This window comes from Podarcis vaucheri (genome assembly GCF_965113315.1).
Source record: "Podarcis vaucheri genome assembly, chromosome: 2".
Taxonomy (NCBI): Eukaryota; Metazoa; Chordata; class Lepidosauria; order Squamata; family Lacertidae; genus Podarcis; species Podarcis vaucheri.
In genome coordinates this window covers 58,209,231-58,227,384 of record NC_138760.1, presented here as the reverse complement: position 1 = coordinate 58,227,384, position 18,154 = coordinate 58,209,231, and the positions used below count along the sequence as shown (strand labels likewise).

At 43.6% G+C, this 18,154-nt stretch overlaps 2 protein-coding genes across 5 annotated transcripts in view; one reads left to right on the top strand and one right to left on the bottom strand.

Moving 5' to 3' along the window:
• PPP2R2B (protein phosphatase 2 regulatory subunit Bbeta) overlaps positions 1-18,154 on the bottom strand; it is a 246,092-nt gene that overhangs the window by 160,738 nt on the left and 67,200 nt on the right. Inside the window, exon 1 of one of the 4 annotated variants that reach the window (XM_082213500.1) lies at positions 1,377-2,296. The exons of 2 other annotated variants lie outside the window; for them this stretch is intronic. In XM_082213500.1, the coding sequence (XP_082069626.1) occupies positions 1,377-1,446 (70 nt within the window). In that variant the 5' untranslated portion in view covers positions 1,447-2,296. Of the gene's footprint in view, positions 1-681; positions 791-1,376; positions 2,297-18,154 lie in introns of those variants that run through there. One more of the 4 variants, XM_082213498.1, reaches the window with a different exon arrangement.
• Positions 1,748-4,947, top strand: LOC309527026 (uncharacterized protein; the record flags this gene model as incomplete). The annotated part of the gene is made up of 2 exons (XM_082213508.1): positions 1,748-2,714; positions 4,820-4,947. The coding sequence occupies 2 exons, from the start codon at positions 1,748-1,750 to the stop codon at positions 4,930-4,932; spliced, it is 1,080 nt and encodes a 359-aa protein (XP_082069634.1). The 3' UTR covers positions 4,933-4,947.

Genomic DNA, 18,154 nt, shown 5'->3' with positions numbered 1-18,154 from the left:
GCTCTTGGGAGACCTCTATTCCCCTGACACAGCTACAATTCCCAGAGGATTTAACGATCAATTCTAAACCTTAAACACATTTGGGAGGTATTGTGGTGCCCAATTTCTGCCCTCCATACACCTTCTTGTCTTGAAAGCGAAAAAATCACTGCCAACCTAAAGATTTTGGCCAAACCCCAAGAATACCAATGCCTATTTCAGACACAAGACCCCATTTCCTATTTCCACCATCCCTACTGCATGGCCCGGGGGGGGGGGGGGGGGGCTCACATACTTGGGAACGGAACTACAGGAGCAAGTCAGAGCCCCATGCAGCCACCTCCATCCTTCCTGGGATTTATTTGCAGATTAAGTAAATCACAGGCAAGCCAAGTTTAGATCCCCCCCCCATGCCACCTCTTTCAGGTAAATCCTTGTTTTGCGCTCCCTCCCCACCATCCTGTTTCTCCATATTATCCTCAGAGCCAAAGCTCAATATCTTCAGTAGTGGCTCACTGAAGCCTCTGATGAATTGAAGGGGGGGGGGGAGACCACAAGACAAGGACCCATCATCAGTGAGAAAACCAGGCCCAGCGAAGCCATTTCTTTTCCTTCATCCACGACACCTCTCTGTTTAAACTCCCTTTTCCCTTCCACTCCCAGTTGATTCAGCAGAATCGACTCTGCAGCACGGCTACCTACCATTGCATTCGTTTCCCGTAAGCATGTCGACACCTGCCTTACAGCTCCCTGGCCCTTTCCACGGGAAACAGCTTGGGTCTGTCGTCATCGTGATACATCCAGGGTTCACCCCCACCCTCCCTGGCGCTGAATCGTTGCATTGCCCAGCTTGGGTAACGCAGCACCCCAGCAGAGTGAACCGGCCCAATTCCTGCCTTGTAAGCAACCAGTCATTAATTTACACTTCCCTGAGCATTAAGAGGTAGCGGCCGAGAGAGAGCGCAAACGCCGGGTGCAAGGGGAGGCTGCAGACACCTGGGGAGCGGAGCACGCCAGGCTGCTGACACGTCGAGGTGCGATGAGGGCCCCAATGAACCGGAGGCGACATCACCCCGGGCGCCCTAGACCAGCGCTCGAGGGACCTTCCGCCCTGATCCACCTGCTGCTCGGGGCCCCAGCTTGCCAGGCACCGGCGCCCTATGGCGCGTCTTGCCCGCGCAGCTGCCAACCCAACCAACCATGCCACCAGTTCCCCGCGATTGCCCCGCTAGGTCCGATCTTGTGGCCAAGCGCAGCGCCGTTGTGCTGCCGACTCGGAGCTGCGCTTTGGCAAGGAGCCTCCCCGCAGTGGACTGCCTCTCTTCTTCACCCACCCCATTATTTATTTTTTTATTTCCTCCCCCCCCCCACCCCTAACCGGCTGGGCCATCCATTACCTTCTGTTGCATAGCTGTGATCGCGCAGGAAACTGTTGTTTATCTTGCGGGTATCAATGTCCTCCTCCATTGACAGCGGGCTTACTTTTGTGGGAAGTGAGAACAAGCAGGCAAGTATCCATCATCGCCCCACCAAGCCTGGGATCAGTGGACAGGAGGGAAGGGGAGCTGCATCGAGACCAACATGCTCCTGCCCTGCAAGGGGGGAAAATATGTACGTGTGTGTGTGTGTGTGTGTAATCTATATATATGCAAGCAAGCTTTCACCTCCTCCTCCTCCTGCCAGGGACGCTGCTGTTGCAAAGGTCCAAATGCCTTTCTCTTCGTGCCGTTGACGCAAAGGTGCAAATCTCCTTCGCCTCCACCCAGGAATGGGGATGCGCAAGGTCCAATTTCCCTTCGCCGCCTGCTGCTGTTGCCGACGCTGCGGTTGCCGCTGCTGCTGCTGCTGCACAACCTCCGAATTCCCTCCTCCTCTTTCCAAGGCTGCCGCTGCCGCGCACGATCCGATTCCCAGGGACGCTGCTGCAACCCCCAATTCCAGGGCGAAGAAGTGCCGCAGCTGGGCGACTTCCCGATCGCGGCGCCCAACAGGTTCCCCTTTTGGCTGCCCCCCTCTCCTCCGCATGCAGCAAGTCAGGCAGCCGCTAGCCACAAAATGGTGTCCGCTCCCGCAAAGATCGCACTGCTCCGGCGTCAAGGCTCTTCTTCTTCTTCCTCGCTCGCTTCTTCTTCTTCTTCTTTTCTTTAATTATTTCAGGGCGGAGGGGGGCGGGTGTTCCGTGAAGCCACGGCCCGAGGCGGGGAGGGTGGAGAGGCGGGGGTCTTCCTCTCTCTCTCTCCGGGGAGGCAGGAGGACTGGCGCCGCTGCGGCAGGCAGGCAGGCAGGCGGGAGGTGGGGCGCGGGGTGCCGCGGGCTGGGCTCTGCTGCAAAGCGCCGCCGAACAGCCCAGGCTGGCGGAGCGCGAGTCGTCGCTGCTGCTGCTGCTGCAAGCTGCTCGGGCTTGTGCTGTGGCGGCGGCGGCGGCGGCGGCTTTGCTGGAACCCGATGGTGCATTCAAGCCCAGGCTCCTCCCCTACAGTTCGGCTTTGGCCAACCGCGGCGGCGGCCTGGGAACTCTTCCCCCGGCAGCCGGAGCAGCTTTTTTTCTTGCTGCAGTGGAGCTTCCGAGAGAGAGAGGAGGACCACCCCGGAGGGACGAGCGTCGAAAGGACGCCGACGAAGGCGAGGCAGGCGAGGGAGCAGAGCTGGCGAGGCGGGGCCGCGCCCCAGGCGCCGAGGGCCCCGTGACCTCGCGCGCCCGGGGCAAGAATGGTGCTCACGTGGCGCGGCCGCAGGTAGACGGCGCGCGACCTCAGAGGGGAACTTCCTCCCTGGCAAGAGTTAACGGGGGGGGGGGGCGCTGGCGCTGAAGTCCCGGGGAGCAAGGGGCCTGGAGGAGGAGGAAAGTAGGCATGCGTCTCGAGGCAAGTGTAATTTGGGGATTCTTCCTTTTATTCCCCCAAGAGCTCGTGGTGGGGCGCATAGTTCTCCCCCCTCCTCATTTCAACCCCCCACGACCCTGTGAGGCGGGTTAGGCTGGCCCCAAGGTCACCCAGTGAGCCGCTTGGCCAAATGGGGATTCGAACCCTTGGATCAGCAATCTTGGTGCCTCTTGGCTATGAGAATGCCATTGCACCACAGTGGCTCTCGTGGAGTCAGCCTCACCCCCCTCACTATAGAGGCAGAGGGGCATGGAAGTAGCCTTACCCAGCTTAGCATTGCAGCCAGCTGAGTCCTGCTAACTTTTGTGGATAGCGTTAAGAAATAGTATTTGCCCTCACACAGGTAGAAATTCCTCTTTCTTTTGTTTGTGTGAAGACCAGCTGCAGGTGGGGAGAGTGTCGTTTGCAGGCTTCCCACAGGAATCTGGTTGGCTACTGAACTAGATGAGCCATTGGCCTGATCCAGGACTCTCATTGGGGTTTTGTAATAGAATGGCATGACCCAGCATCCTGCACTTTCTTGATTGGCCCCAGGAGGAAACTATCCATCATAGCTGGCCTGGGCTGCTTTGATTAGCAGATTCCAGAAAGGGTGCCATTCCACCCACACCCAGCTGTTGGTGTTTCTTTAAGAGGTCCAGACTGGGAGGGTGAACCTACTTTTGTCTTTTTAAGGTCAGGTGTGGAAGCATCTTAAGGCCTGCACCACTTTTCCAGGCAGCAATTTCCAACATCATGCAAGGTTTCCAGGCCACTTGAGCAGAGCTAGACTGGGCAGCACAGGGCAGACTGGTATGTACCTGCTTTTAGAAGCCTGCCTGTTTGGGAGATTTGCTCTCGACTTAGACCAAACATGGTAGGCGTCACAGGTAGAACAGCTATAAATTATCAAGGTGCGCTGTATCCATAATATAAGTTGCTACAAGTATTGTACATGAGGCCAATTCTGAACTTTATGATGCACTTTATTGAAAAGTGGAATTCACATTAGGCAGTATTAAAATTCTGCAAGGACAAAGCATTACTCTTGTGTCTCTTCCACTTATAGTACAAGTGTTTGCCTGCAGTTTTGCAACCTAGGGGCCTAATATTGCAGTTAAAATGCAGTTCCATTTGAGGTTCTGCAAGCAGTAATAATGGAATATTTGATTTATAATATGGGGGGGGGACTAAAAATATCCACAGTTCACAAGAAGTTATCCAATGACTTATTTACTTAAAATTTTCTAGCTCTAATCGCGTAGGTGGAAACTTAATTGAAAATCTAAGTTGAGAGTGGATTATTTAGCAAATCTACTAATTTTATACACCCTCCAATTAACAAAACCACTATAGTTATGCTTGCTTCAGTGGTACATATAATAAAATTGGAATACTGTAATACCACATGGCCGTTAGATCAGTCTGACACACAAATAAATTAAACCAGGGGTGCTCAAACTTTTTTCAAAGAGGGCCAGATTTGATGAAGTGAACATGTGTGAGGGCCGACCAAAGTTCTTGAGCTTTTTTTACAATTGAAGTTCTTGAGGCAGATTAAACTGACCAGTGGGCCAGATTAGACCCCTGAAACAGACTTTGGACATGCCTGAATTAAACAATCCATATTGTCAGTAGAGGGGTATGTGGCAGAGCTCATGTTCCTGAGTCCTAGGTTTAGCCCTGGCATCTGAAGTTAAAAGGATCTTAAAGGGTTAAAGGGCTAGGGAGGACATCCGCATATGATATCTGCTTCCAGTTAGAGCAGTAGACAGTATTGGACTTGATGGTCAAATGGTATGATTCACCAGAAAGCATCACATTTCATTCAGTTGTGAGTCAGCAATCGTACCACACACACCACCTTATTCCTCCATATTCAGAATATTGCTTAAAATTCCCATCTGCTGGAGAATCCTCCCCATCCAATGTCCCCTTTGTTTCCACAGTAGGGTGAAAAAATACTTTTTTCTTTTTAGTGGGCATCATTTTGGACAGCCTTAGTCCCTTATTTTCTTCAAAATACCCTACTGCTCAAACTCAAGTATTCCAGCACTGTTCTTTCTCACACACTGGAATGCATATGAAATAAATCTTACCTGCTGCTCTGAAATCTGCTGTGTTTAATAATGATTTTTTATTATTGTGGATTTCTTTTTACTGTGTTTTTGTATGTGCTATGCTGAATAAATGAGGTGGACAAGAAAGAGTATGTTTGAGGGTGTTCCATTATTCCTGGGGTATGAAGGAGCAGACCCACACAAGAGTCCAGCAGCAAACGATCCAATATGGAAGCCATCTGGTGAGAAAAGCTGGTGATGATGATAATAATTAAAAATATAACTTTTCCCAAGGTCCAGGAGGAGGGCAAGGGTCTGTACTTCTCGGTGCACAGAGGTTGTTGGGTGATGCAGGACAATATGAAGTATCAGAGGAAACACTGACATTTTGAGCTGCTTAGATGCAGGGAGCATATTTGACCAGCTGAGAAAACTGATGTCTTTCTTACAGCCGCACTTGAGAGCAGGGAGCTGTCCCCAGTAAACATAATAATAAATGGTGCTGAAAAGAGTAAGGAACTCTGTGAACTTCACTTATGCCACGACACTGTGTCCTGTTGGAGGGCAGCAAGATGAGAACTGGTAGTGTGGTTTAGCTTTCCCCTCTCTTCTTATTTTTGATTTTGCTCTGCACTTGTTACACATTCAGTCTAGATTACTACAGTGTAACAGTAAACGTATCCTATGTTCACTGAGTGTTTATTTTGCCTTACTTGAACTTACTGATACGCTTTTTAAATGTTTATTTAAAAGTGTATCAGTAAATTCAAAGCACGATATGTTACAAATCATGATGTGATAATGTTTATGTTTATTGTGAGCCACTTTGGGCAAAGTGTAAAAGTGGCATATAATTTGACTATACCTAAAGACATAGGAAGCTGCCTTATAGCAAGTCTGACCATATAGCTCAGTACTGCCCGTATTAACTGGCAGCAGATCTCCAAGGGTTTCCGGCTTTTCTCAGACTTACCTGTGCACACCAGGGCCTGGGACCTTCTGCATACAAAGGATGTGACCATCACTGAGGTAAAACCTTCTCATCTAAATCCCAATTTACAGATACAGACCAGGGTGGCACTTGCTCAGTGATGCGCCATTTGCTTACCACCTTGTACTAGTGATCTTCTTGCACCCAAACAAAGGAATACGGCAGCAAGACCCCACAGGTACACACTACTTTCACAACTGTTACCTGCTTTCCAACAGGTATACTCTCAGTCAAAATCACAGTAAGATTTTAGCCGGTTGTTAATTGGATATTCCTTAGGAAAACAACATTTCTGCAACAATCCCCTTGTGTACGATTACATTATGTAGCCAAAGGTTTCAGTACCCGTGTTTCTGGTGAAAGGCAATCTTTGAAGCAGGATCTAGTCACTGCAGGCTGTCAACAAGGAAAGGATGCTGCTTAGCAGCTACTTTCCTTATATTGCTAAATCTTTGGAGGACCTTTCTGCTCTGTGGCCACTCCTTAGCTCAGCTTCTCCTACAGACTGCACCCTGGTAAGCTATAATAGTAAATAGCAGGCGTAGGGCCAGCACAATGCAGTATTCATTCCCTTTTAATGGTTACAAAGTGGATAGCCAGTCTGCTAAGTGTCCCTGCCTTTATCCAAGCCAAGTATGTGTGCCAAGGAACCAGATGCCCATATTAGAAAAATAACTTCTATGGCTGGGCATCTGGACTATTAACTGCTGGCCAAAACAAACCCAGAAATCTATGCACATACCTGAACTCGAATAATCATTTGACGAGTTTTGGAGTACTTTAGACTTTTATTTCAATGGGTGTCAACAAGGTAAGTTGAGCAAAGACTGAATATAATAGCAATAATTGTTAAAGGCTTTGTCCTGGATATGCATATTGGCAAATTGTATCAGTAATAAACTGAAGCTGCTTCGCACAGTATATCCTGCAGCAACATCATCTTGTGTAGTATGGTTGCCTGTATGTAATGCAGCAGTCATCCTCCATTTTAATAAATTATTTTATTTATTTTCCATTGAAGTGTATTGAGTTAATGTCCCCCCCTCTCCCTTTTCAAATGATGTGAATGAGGTTTTGCTCCACTGAAAGGTTTGTCCTATAACAAGATTTCTCCTCCGAGGACCCAATTATGTTTGAATAGTGATAGCATAGTTGTTGTAGAAACAAGGGTATCATTGGAGCAGTACTAACTGGAGAGGGGACATAGCTCCTGTTGCTCATGGGGGGAGGACAAGAGACAATAGGCCCTATGAGAGCCAGTTATTCTGAAGATAATAAGGTAATCCTGAAACGCCAATAGGGATCACAGGTCCTTAATGGGGACTGCCTTGCCCTATATGTGCCCACTCAACTGGTTTAATCTGCAGAACTTGCACTGTTATTGGTGCGGCATGATACTTCACAGTTGTAAGAAATCTATATTTTAGTGTAGCAGCAGCTACACTTCAGAGCTTCCTGCTTATTGCCATCAGGGCAAGCGCCTTTTTGGCACTTGCTTAAAATATTTTTGGTTTAGACAAGCCTATCCAGACATGATGTCTTTTAATATTTTCTCCTGTTTATTTCAATTATCCTTAAATGTTTTCCGTGTTCCTTGTAAAGTAAACAAACCAACAGAATGCCTAGCAGGAAACACTGTGGAATCAGTGCCTCAACTCAACAGGGAAAAGGAAATCAGGAGCAAAACTGGGCCATTTGGAAACAAAGAGAGAGATACCTTTATTTTGTTCAGTGACAGATTAGAAGCAAGAGTTGTCTGATTCTAGGCTGCTGCTGCTTCTCTCTTCGGGGACAGACTGCAATCAATTTTTCACTGCAAATTGCCACCATTCCTTCACTGTGACTTGGGGTGTCTGCAGCTGTGGCAGAAATCTGATGTGCAGTTTTTTATGGCACGTTTGGCACCTCTTGAGCAAAGTACAAGGTAGTGTGTTTGGTTTTAAAATTAAAGGCACGATAAAGCTTCAGGTTACGTTTCAGCTTGCCAGACAAAGCTATCTTATTTTCCTTCAGTATATCTATAATATTCTTTATCCATTCAGTTCCCTCCTGATATTCTTAGCTTATGCGTAATCACCCTGCATGAGACAACTCTCCTTCTTTTCTCAGGTTGACTGAAATGTTGGATAACAGTCTGGCATGGAGAGGCACTTGAGGAATTTGCAAAAAGAAAACCAAAACACCACAACCCCCCCCTCAAAAAAACTCCACTTGCCTCTAATGAAAGGAAAGGGTTTGAGGTCCTTGAATTTTTTTCCTTGAATCTGAGCCTGGCAAAAGGTGGTGGGGACAGCAGTGAGAGAGTGCCAGGAGAAGAGATGAGGAACAGCTTTAGCCCTAGGGTAGGGTTTCTGGCCACCCTAATCTCAGCAGTAGCAAAATTCCAGGGGTCTTGGCACTTAACCAGGGTTTGTGTTCTTTGGAATGAGGCACAGTGGAGACTGCAGTGTCTTTAAGATATATGGTTTATTTACACATATTTACACCAAAGGGGCTTGAATAACTCAGAGAAGCTATGAGCTATGCCGTGCAGGGCCACCCAAGATGGACAGGTCATAGTGGAGAGTTTTAAATGGAGGGAGTGCAGAACTCTACACTCCAATAGTGTCTCTTGTTGCTCTCCTTATAGCTTCTGCAAGCGTGATAGCTAGCCATGTTCCCCGGTCTCTGCATGCAGCCTCTCCCAGCCAGCCCCAAATTGAGGCCTCCCCACCTTCTTAGAAACCTCTGCTTTAAAAGGACACATTTTTTCCTGTGGTGACATCACACCCCATTACCCAGGCTACCTCTCACCTCCCAGTTTACATCATGGTACACTGAAATTCTGAACCTGGTTCCTCATCCCCTCATGGGAGGAGGGACTCACACTCCTCTGTTACAGAGTAAATGCTTGTGTCAGTTGCCCATTACCTTCCTTTGTACTAACAACATGATGGTTCTTCTCCCCAGGTAATCCCCTGGCCAAGAAACTGATTCAGCCTGCATTTTTATACTTCTAAGCTGTCTCGCACCTGGGCGAAGACTTAAAGCATTTTGTAATCTCCTGCATTTACTAACTCTAGAAAATAGGGAGAGGGAAATCTGGTACCCAGGATCCCCAATTCATAACAGTAGAACACCACCTTCCAGAACCCTTTGGGTTTTGTAGCTCAGCAGGCTCCTAATCAGAACACTGCTAGGGTACTAAGATGAAGGGAGGGAAGGTACAAAGCTCCCTTCTCTCCTTTCTCCCTCTGCTCCCAGTAGCAATGCTACTGCCATTGCTTGCCAGGTTTGCAAAGGAGGAAGTTTGGGGAGTGTGTGATAGGGTGTGATTTTGGGACAGGGAGGACTGATGGAACAAGGTGCATCATTTTTCCAAGCCTTGGGTTGCTCAGAAAAATAATCCAGGTTATGCTCTTTAAAAAAAAAGGAAAGAGACTTGTATCATGTACAGTGGTACCTCTGGTTACATACTTAATGCGTTCCGGAGGTCCGTTCTTAACCTGAAACTGTTTTTAACCTGAAGCATCACTTTAGCTAATGAGGCCTCCTACTGCTGCCACACCACCGCCACACGATTTCTGTTTTCATCTTGAAGCAAAGTTCTTAACCCAAGGTACTATTTCTGGGTTAGTGGAGTCTGTAACCTGAAGCGTATGTAACCCGAGGTACCACCGTATCTAGGGAGAGCAGAGTTTGCCAATCACTAATCCTAAATTTTGGTTTTACAAGTGAAATGCTTTAAACTGGTCTCTTTAAAAAATTGAAACAAGTGTCGTTTATCAATTGAACAAAGAAATCTCTCTCCCCTGTAAAATCTACTTTGGAAGTAAAAATGTTGAAGATACTTGACAGAAATCCAATTTGCTAGAAAGAAGTTAAAGATGCTTAATTGGCTGTCTGATTGAGAGCTGATAAGCAGTAATTTTCTTTGAAACTATGGTAACTAAGGGCTGGTTCATATTTATCTTTTGTCACTTGTCCCTAATTCATACATCCCCTTAGGCTTCTAATATGTACCTTTAACAGATCACATTAAGGGAATGCTATAAAAGAAAGTTCACAGATCACGGGAGTAGTCTATGTGCACAAACAGCACAGCAGATGACAAGCAAACCTGCAAAATCCTGCAGTCAATTTCTGTGAGGAGAAGGGGAAATAATCAGCAACAGGACATGCAAACTCTTGCACAAGCTACACAAAGACAGGAGAAAACAGAGATTCAATGCAGATCAGAATGACATCCAAATGTACACGTATGTCAGCACTGCATTAATTTCAATGGGATGTGGACTCTCAATGTTGATTGCTACCACCAGATGCTACACATGTTCATCAGCATTACTGGATGGTGCAATCCATATGGTAAGCTGCTCAAGGCATCACATTATTTCTGCAGGAAAGGACTGCCCACCTATTTAAAAGGCAAACCAGAAGATAGACCCTCTGTCTGAAGCCTTCAGGAATATTGCATACATGGACTAGCAATACAATATACCTTAAGGCTGGCCAAACATGCCTTGTGAAAAGGATTTATTTGAAACAGTGTTCACTGCAAATCAGAAGAAGCAACCGGACAAATCCTTCCCAAGGAAGAAACCTTATCCTATTTTCATCTTCGCATCAACGTTAATTGTACATTAACACAGTGTACTACTGACACAGTGTAGTATAAAACTCTGCCCAGTTCACCTTGACCCAATAATAGCTATTATAGCTTAAAGGATTTATTAGGTTATCATGTCATCTCACATTCAGGGATTTTGTAATATGAAAATTACTGACATGGCAAGCCATAAGTATCCTTCTGGAGGTGTTCCACCTCATAAACCCCAAGACAGAAATTTCACATGCCACAAAATTCATATTAAGAGTGCGGTGAAAATCAGCCAGCAGGTTCTCAAAGCAGGGATTCTCACACTGGCTATAACCCTACGTAGGAACATATTCTGTTGACATTTACAGTTGAGTCAATTTCATCTCAATATCATCAGTATCAGTTCCTCAATTTACACCAAAAAAGAACTATTCTTCTGTTGCAGGGATCACCAAATTTTCAAGATTAGGGTTCATTACATTTTAAACTGTGCAGATGAAACAGCTACAGGAGGCACAGATTTCTCTCTCCCTGGCACTCTTTGACATGACAAGCTGCACTACCTGGAATTCTCTCTTCTGTGCACTTATTGGGATATGGGCGTCCTAATTCTAAAAAGGATGTTAGAAAGATGTACTTTTGTTCATTTTATAAAGCTTCATGAGTTATTAGGGCTAAGATTTATTAATCCTGCATACCTTACAAAGCCCTTCATTAGGTATTCATCAGTTTATTGAGTTCAGGTGCATATGTAAACAACCGTAGTTATTTTATAATGTAAGAACCATGCTGCAAAAACCTACCATTCCTGCTTAGGAATTCACACTAAGAACAGAAAGTCACTGCAATCAGTGTCATAAAATCAACAGCTGAAGAGCTCATATGTGAAAGAAAGTAACCAAGGGTCAAACTAACTCACAAATGCCTGTCCACCACTCGCCTACACAGGGTTTATTCATGTACATAATTATGCTGCTTAAATTATGCTGAAGTCAATATAATTCATTCAGCCTTATAGTTTGTAGGACTGTTGTCCATGTCAGTGGAAGAACAAATAGTACATTCTTGTGAAGTGAGGCACAATTGCTTATTTTGCAAGAATAGCATTGTTGTTTATGAGATTTTTTGTCTAATTACCTATAGACTGAATTGTTTTAAAACATTTCACTTCTCATCATTGGGTATTATCTGTCAATTCTATGTGGTTTCCCATTTTGTAGCCTGCATAATCCAGTTGATTCAGCTCCAGAGAAACAACTTTCATTGACTACTACAGGCTTAGTATCAAGCCTCCATATGACTTATATGCTGCCGTGATCAATCTGTTATGCAACATGCATTGTGCTGATTCGTGACATTCTTCTATTCTGAAATCTCTAAAATCAAGGAACAAGCCTTTACAACAACTAAAAGCATTAGCAGTCCTGAACACAAATGCATTTGCAGATTAAAATTCACAAAAGGTCAGCATGTCACTGTTGTCCAACCTCCCCAGGTATCTACCATGTCCCATTCTTTGGCATATCTTGAAGAGTGGAGGCACTTTTCACTCCAGTGGTTTTTACCTTCATTTAGATTTAAGAGCCTTTGTGCATTATCTTGCATAAGGCTAAAAGTGTGCAATAAAATTACTATGATAACTTCCTGTTCGACACATGCAAAAAGCTTCAGCTTTATCCTTTTCAGAAAAGGATGAATTGCCTCAACTTAACCACTTTTAAATTTCCATATTCACAATCCATTTACTAATTGGTGGAATAAATCAGACTGAACGTTACAAAGGAAGATAATTTTAGATTGGCAAACATTGTTATTTATTCTTGCCATTTATGTCCTGTTACCACTAAATACTGTACTTCTGTATTTCAAGGTCTTGATTTTAACCTTTTAACAAAATAGCTTTCTGTCCTCTGCATTGTGACAGAACACAGTAGGACTTACTTCAGAGTAAGCATGCATATTAAATATTATTTTCTTTTTAACAGCAGCTATTGGTACCTAATATTAAATTTGGGAGGGACTATTTCCAAGGCCCATAACACTGTGACCCATATTAGACCTTCCCTATTAATCAATCTGCAAAGATTAAGAATTACATATCCATTTATTTAATGGACTTACAGAATGCTTTTCAGACCCAAAGCAGTTTACAACATATCCAATAAAAATTGGCAAAAGGGTACTTGAAGTGGGGGAGGCAGTTTTCATTGATGGTTGGACACTAGCTGTCATTTTAAATCAAAATGGTGGTCAGAAATGTGATTTTGGCATGTCTTTGGCCAATTTTTGTCATGATGGGTCCAAACTGCTGGTTGCAAACTTGGCATAAGGATTCCTGAGGTAGAGGCAGTGGTTTTTGTCAAGGTTGGTATACTGGCTGCCATTTTGAATTAATATGGCAGACCAAAACGTGACTTTGGTACTACTTCCCCTCGATTTTTGGTGTGACAGTTCAAACCTGAACCAATTTGGATGCCTCTGGAGATAGTATTACCCAATCTGCCATGAGGGTTCCCAATGGAGGAGGCAGTTTTCATCTATAGTTGGACACCAGTCACCATGTTGAATCAAGATGGTAGAACAAATAAACCATAAATAAACATTAGCATACACACAAATTGAATTGGGTCTGGGTCAGGTGTTTCCTGTGGGGTGTGTGTATGTACACAGCCCCAAAACTCACAAATTACACGATCTATATGAAAATCATATTGGTTTTGTTTGTTTGTTTGAATTCCTGGGCTGCACTGTCCACTCCCCACTAGTAAAAAAACATTTGAGTCAGATCACAATATTTTCTATAGCCCAAGTGATATTCACCCATGAAATATGCCTTAAAGGGCCATTTTAAAGTACTGAGGGACTGGAGTTTCCTCAATCTCACTCAGGTTCACATTTCACAGCTGTGAGGCCACTACCAAAATATACATTTGTTGGAGAGAAGTGTGTTGTGGCAGGGAGGGTTTATAGTGGCAGAGGCCTCTTCTTTAAGGTCTATTTACTTTAAGGCAGGTACACTGCTTTAAGGAGGCATGTAAATTGCATTCCTGATACCTCTGCAACTACGGGGCTTCCTTTGGAGGAAGACTGGTAGGTGAAGCAGCAATGGTTCCATCTTGAAGGATTGGGTGGTTGCATAGTTAGGAACACCCATTGCTTTCAAGCAGCAGGGAAAAAAATGGAATTTCCAATGTCTTGCAGCTCAGTTCTTTGCAACAATGATGGAGATCTCATATTTAAGTCCTGGATGCCCTAGCCTGGACACTCACGCAGACAGGATTGCCCAATGCTACCAGAAAGCCACATAAATGGAGCTCCTAGCAATTCTTTTCCTACCAGTCCTCCTGCTTGTAAGGGGAACTTTTGAGAAAGGGTGGAGCAATGGGGATTTCCTATGGGTGTATCAATATCATATACCAGTGTTTTTCAAACTTGGGTGCCCAGATGTTGTTGGTCTACAACTCTCACCATCCCTAGCTAGCAGGACCAGTGGTCAGAGATGATGGGGGTTGTAGTCTAACAACAGCTGGACACCCAAGTTTGAAAAACACTGTCATAGAGTTTTGAAAAGAATTTAGTTTTTCTGAGTGTTTTCTAATTGCTACAAAAAACTTCCACTAAGTCCAAATAAATAACAAGCAAATCCACCAGCAGCTTACTGTTTTCATGTCTTATTTGATGCTTGCTGGCAAACTTTCAAGGTAAATGCAACAGCTGCACACAGGCAGGCATATACAAGGTACTAGGAAACTACTGAATCAATTACTCTTCCTTGCAGAACCCACCATCAGATGTTGAAACAACATGAATTAACTTTGTCACATAATACAGTCCCCCCCCCCCGCATTATCCATGAGCAATACTTACAGACTGCAACACTGTTGTATTTTTATTCAAGTCAACAGAAAACATTTGCTAGATGAACAAAGATCAAGTTCCTGAACATTAGCAGTTTTACTATATAAAGTAGCACCATTGAAGGCTAATGATATTTGCTAACCATTTAAAACTGTGTAGGTGCACTTGTAACACATTATCTTCCCTGACCTCCATGGGACATGAAGTCCAATACAAGAGACAGGCCAGAGTAGTAATGCAACCAGGGAGTTGCTGCATGACATTGAACCGCCTGTTCCCAATCCTGGCAATTGGGGCAGAGCCTGCTGGCTGAAGGCTGTGTTGCGGCCAAGCTGCAATCTCTCTCTTCCTTTCTCTCATGGGTGCAGGGACCCACAATGCCAACATTATGCTCAGCTATCCCAGCGCAGCAGTTCAAAAGAGCATGAACCATAGATCAAATTAAGTGCAAATACCCCAGCTGAAATGGCTTGTAGATAATCATGTCCCGAGGCTTTAGGCAGCTTTTTTAGTACTCCTGCGAACTAATACCATGTAAGTAGATATATCCTGAAGATCCAAGTAATTTCACCTAATTGTCTGTTCTCATTCCAGGAGCATGTTAGCCTGAATGCCATTAGGCTGTGTTACATATGAACTTTAAGGCATATGACATATGGCAGTGAGCAGGTGGTATTGTGGGAGAGGTATTAACTATGTATATATGAAATCACAACAGGAATAAATATTTAATTTCATGTGCTGGAAAGCAAAGTAAGGTCTTTCATGACAGTGGACTCTAATGCATATGTAAATTAATTAGAATTCTTGACATTCATTGCACCAATTATTATTTCATAAAGCAGTGCAATCATTTTAAACCAATATTGACTCCCTTCCCCCCTACCAAAAAAGATGAAACTGTAGCTTTGAAAATGTAGCTGAGAACTGGGAAAGCTTTCACCCAGACAGAACGAGAATATTTTCAAAGTGGATTAAAAAGTGCATGTGTTAATAGCCCTAGTTTATATTAACTGTATTTGAATGAATCTAAAGGCACAAGTGTGCCAGAAATCCAACAAATCTGCTCCAGGAATGGAAGCAGTATCATGACATGAGGATTATATAGATAGTCAACTGAATTGGATGCTATCTTACTAAGACCTCCTTTTTAACAGGGATATAAAATCACGTTACAATGTTCACCTTTAAATATGGTACTTCCCATGAATTTCCTAAATACACACAGACAAATTCTCCAGTTCTATTGTTGCTGTTTCTTGGGCCTGTTGGCATCAAAGGCAATAAACCAATTGGCTAGCTGTTAGACATACAAGAACCTTTCTCATGAATTTAAATCTAACCAGCATTACAATGAAAAACAGCAAAGATTTTGAGTTTAAACCAATATGATGGCTATGCTCAAATGCACTGCTTAAGGATCATTTACAAGATGCTGTCATGACAAACTGAAAAGAGTGTGCATGCACATACGTACGCACACACACACACACACACATTTCCTAAATGGGGAGATTCCAGCAGCGTGCTACAGCATTTTTGTAAAACTTAAAGAAACAAAACCCTACATTTATATCCTGCCTTTCCTTTATGGAGCTCAAGAAAGTATACATGGTTACCCACCCTTCATTTTATCCTCGCAGCAACCCTGTGAAGTAATTGGGCTAAGAGAAAGAGACTGGCCCAAGGTACACTTACTGACCTCCATGGCCATGAGTGGAGATTTGAACCATGGTCTTCCAGGTTCCATTCCAAGCCTCTAACCTCACCACTACATTGGCTTGCTTGGCTTGAGTGTTTATTTTTTTCCCATGGTGGTTCTTCTAATCTTAAAAGCAGACTGCAGTACAATAAGCCTGCAATTTATGCAGGGATTACATTCCAGATATGGCACCTAAAGCCAAAATCACATATAGTGTTCACATTGGGTGCAATGGCGGGTGGGATTGCCAAATTATTTTCCCTGGATGCCTGCCCACTTTCTATTCCCTTTTTAATTATTATTTTTTTAATTGGCCAAGCACACAAAGCTGAATGCACAAAAGTTAAACGTGTACAAATTGTGTGTGTTCTGCATTTAACTGCTAGATCAGGTAGATTAATGAATTGCAGTGGTACCTTGGTTCACGAACTTAATCCGTTCCAGAAGTCCATTCTTAAACCAAAGTGTTCTTAAACCAAGTCGTGCTTTCCCATAGCAGCGGCGGACTCAATTTACACTCAACAGGAAGCGGAACATGTTCTGCTTTCAAGACAAAGTTCACAAACCAAAACACCTACTTCCGGGTTTGCAGTGTTCTTAATCCAAGTTGTTCATAAACTAAGCTGTTCTTAAACCAAGGTACCACTGTACAAACCTTTTGATTGACTAAAAAATATTGCACCCTAGTTGTAATACCTGAGAGATAATTCATTAAAACCCAATGGGGTAATGCCACCTTAATGTTGAAATAACAAAAGGAACAAGACCTAGTTTCAAGAAATAGTTGGTGAAAGGGCTGGAGACTAATTTGTGCATGTTAGTTTTTACAGAAATACTAAGCTTAGGCTTAGTATCAAAAGCATATTGAAAGCACAAATGCTTATTAGTATTACTACCCGAGCAACACTTTCACAGCCCGTTCTAGGATTTTACTTTCCCCTCAGGGAATTAAACAGGGTTGCCCTACCATGTTAACACCTATCAGAACAGGTTCCTTTCTCCCAAACTAACTGATGACGATGAACATTTGAAAAGGATCGGTTAAATATTCTAATTATTATTCAGGAATAGGGATGGGTGAAAATTCCAATATTGGTTTTTCTAAGTTTTTCATTTCCCGAAAGTTCCATTCTGCACATTTCTACATTGGTTTGCATTAAAAACAAGTCCTCTTGAAAATGTGAGCATTTTTGTGCAACTTTCTCCTATTATACACATTTTATATGCAGTTTTGCCTACCATACACATTTCTGCAACACAATAATCCCTAACATACTATATTTTTGTGCATTATTTTCACTAATATATGCATTTGCATGCATACTTTGCCACAGTACATTCATTTTTGTGTACACATTGCTTGGCCTGAGAACTGCATTGCAACATTTGGATAAGTACAGTAACTATTTCGGTTCACATATTACATATTACTATGGAAATATGAATTTGGCAAGTTTAAATGCAAACTGAATCAAGTATCTCCCTCATCCCTATACAGGACTATTTATCCCTATAAATCTTGGTTTTTTTTAATATCAGGATTTCTGGGGTTCTACCTTGAATTTCTACAAAGGAGTAACAATCAGACATGGAATATGACTTCACTAATGTCATTACTGAAGACTAGGACATTTCATCTTATTTTTATAGAAATAAGCTAGTGGGAACTTGGAAAATGGAAATTTCCTAGTAACAGAGACCAATGGCATGGCTGATCTTCAGTGAGTGTTCCAGAATCACACAGCATCTCATAATGTCAGGCACGAGGTTAGCAAAATTAGGGAGTCAAGTCACACAAAAGGAGACGCAGTACTCCTCCTTCACGGATGAGAAGAAGAATGAGGGTCAGGACCTTCCAACAGCACAAGAAAAGAATCAGTTCATTGAATGCAAAGTAGGTACAGATTTCCTACCTCCCAAAGGTCATATGATAAATAGAACAACTTCACAGTCACAAGTTGCCTATGATAAACAGTGCCCAGTTAATGAACACTGTTATGGACTTGCCTTTACTTTGGCTCAGTGGATTTGTAGTCTAGGAGAGTGTATTTCAAAACTTCTATTAGATGGATCATTGTTCTGTGACATTTTGTTCATGGCTCTCTTCATTTGTGCTCATCCATT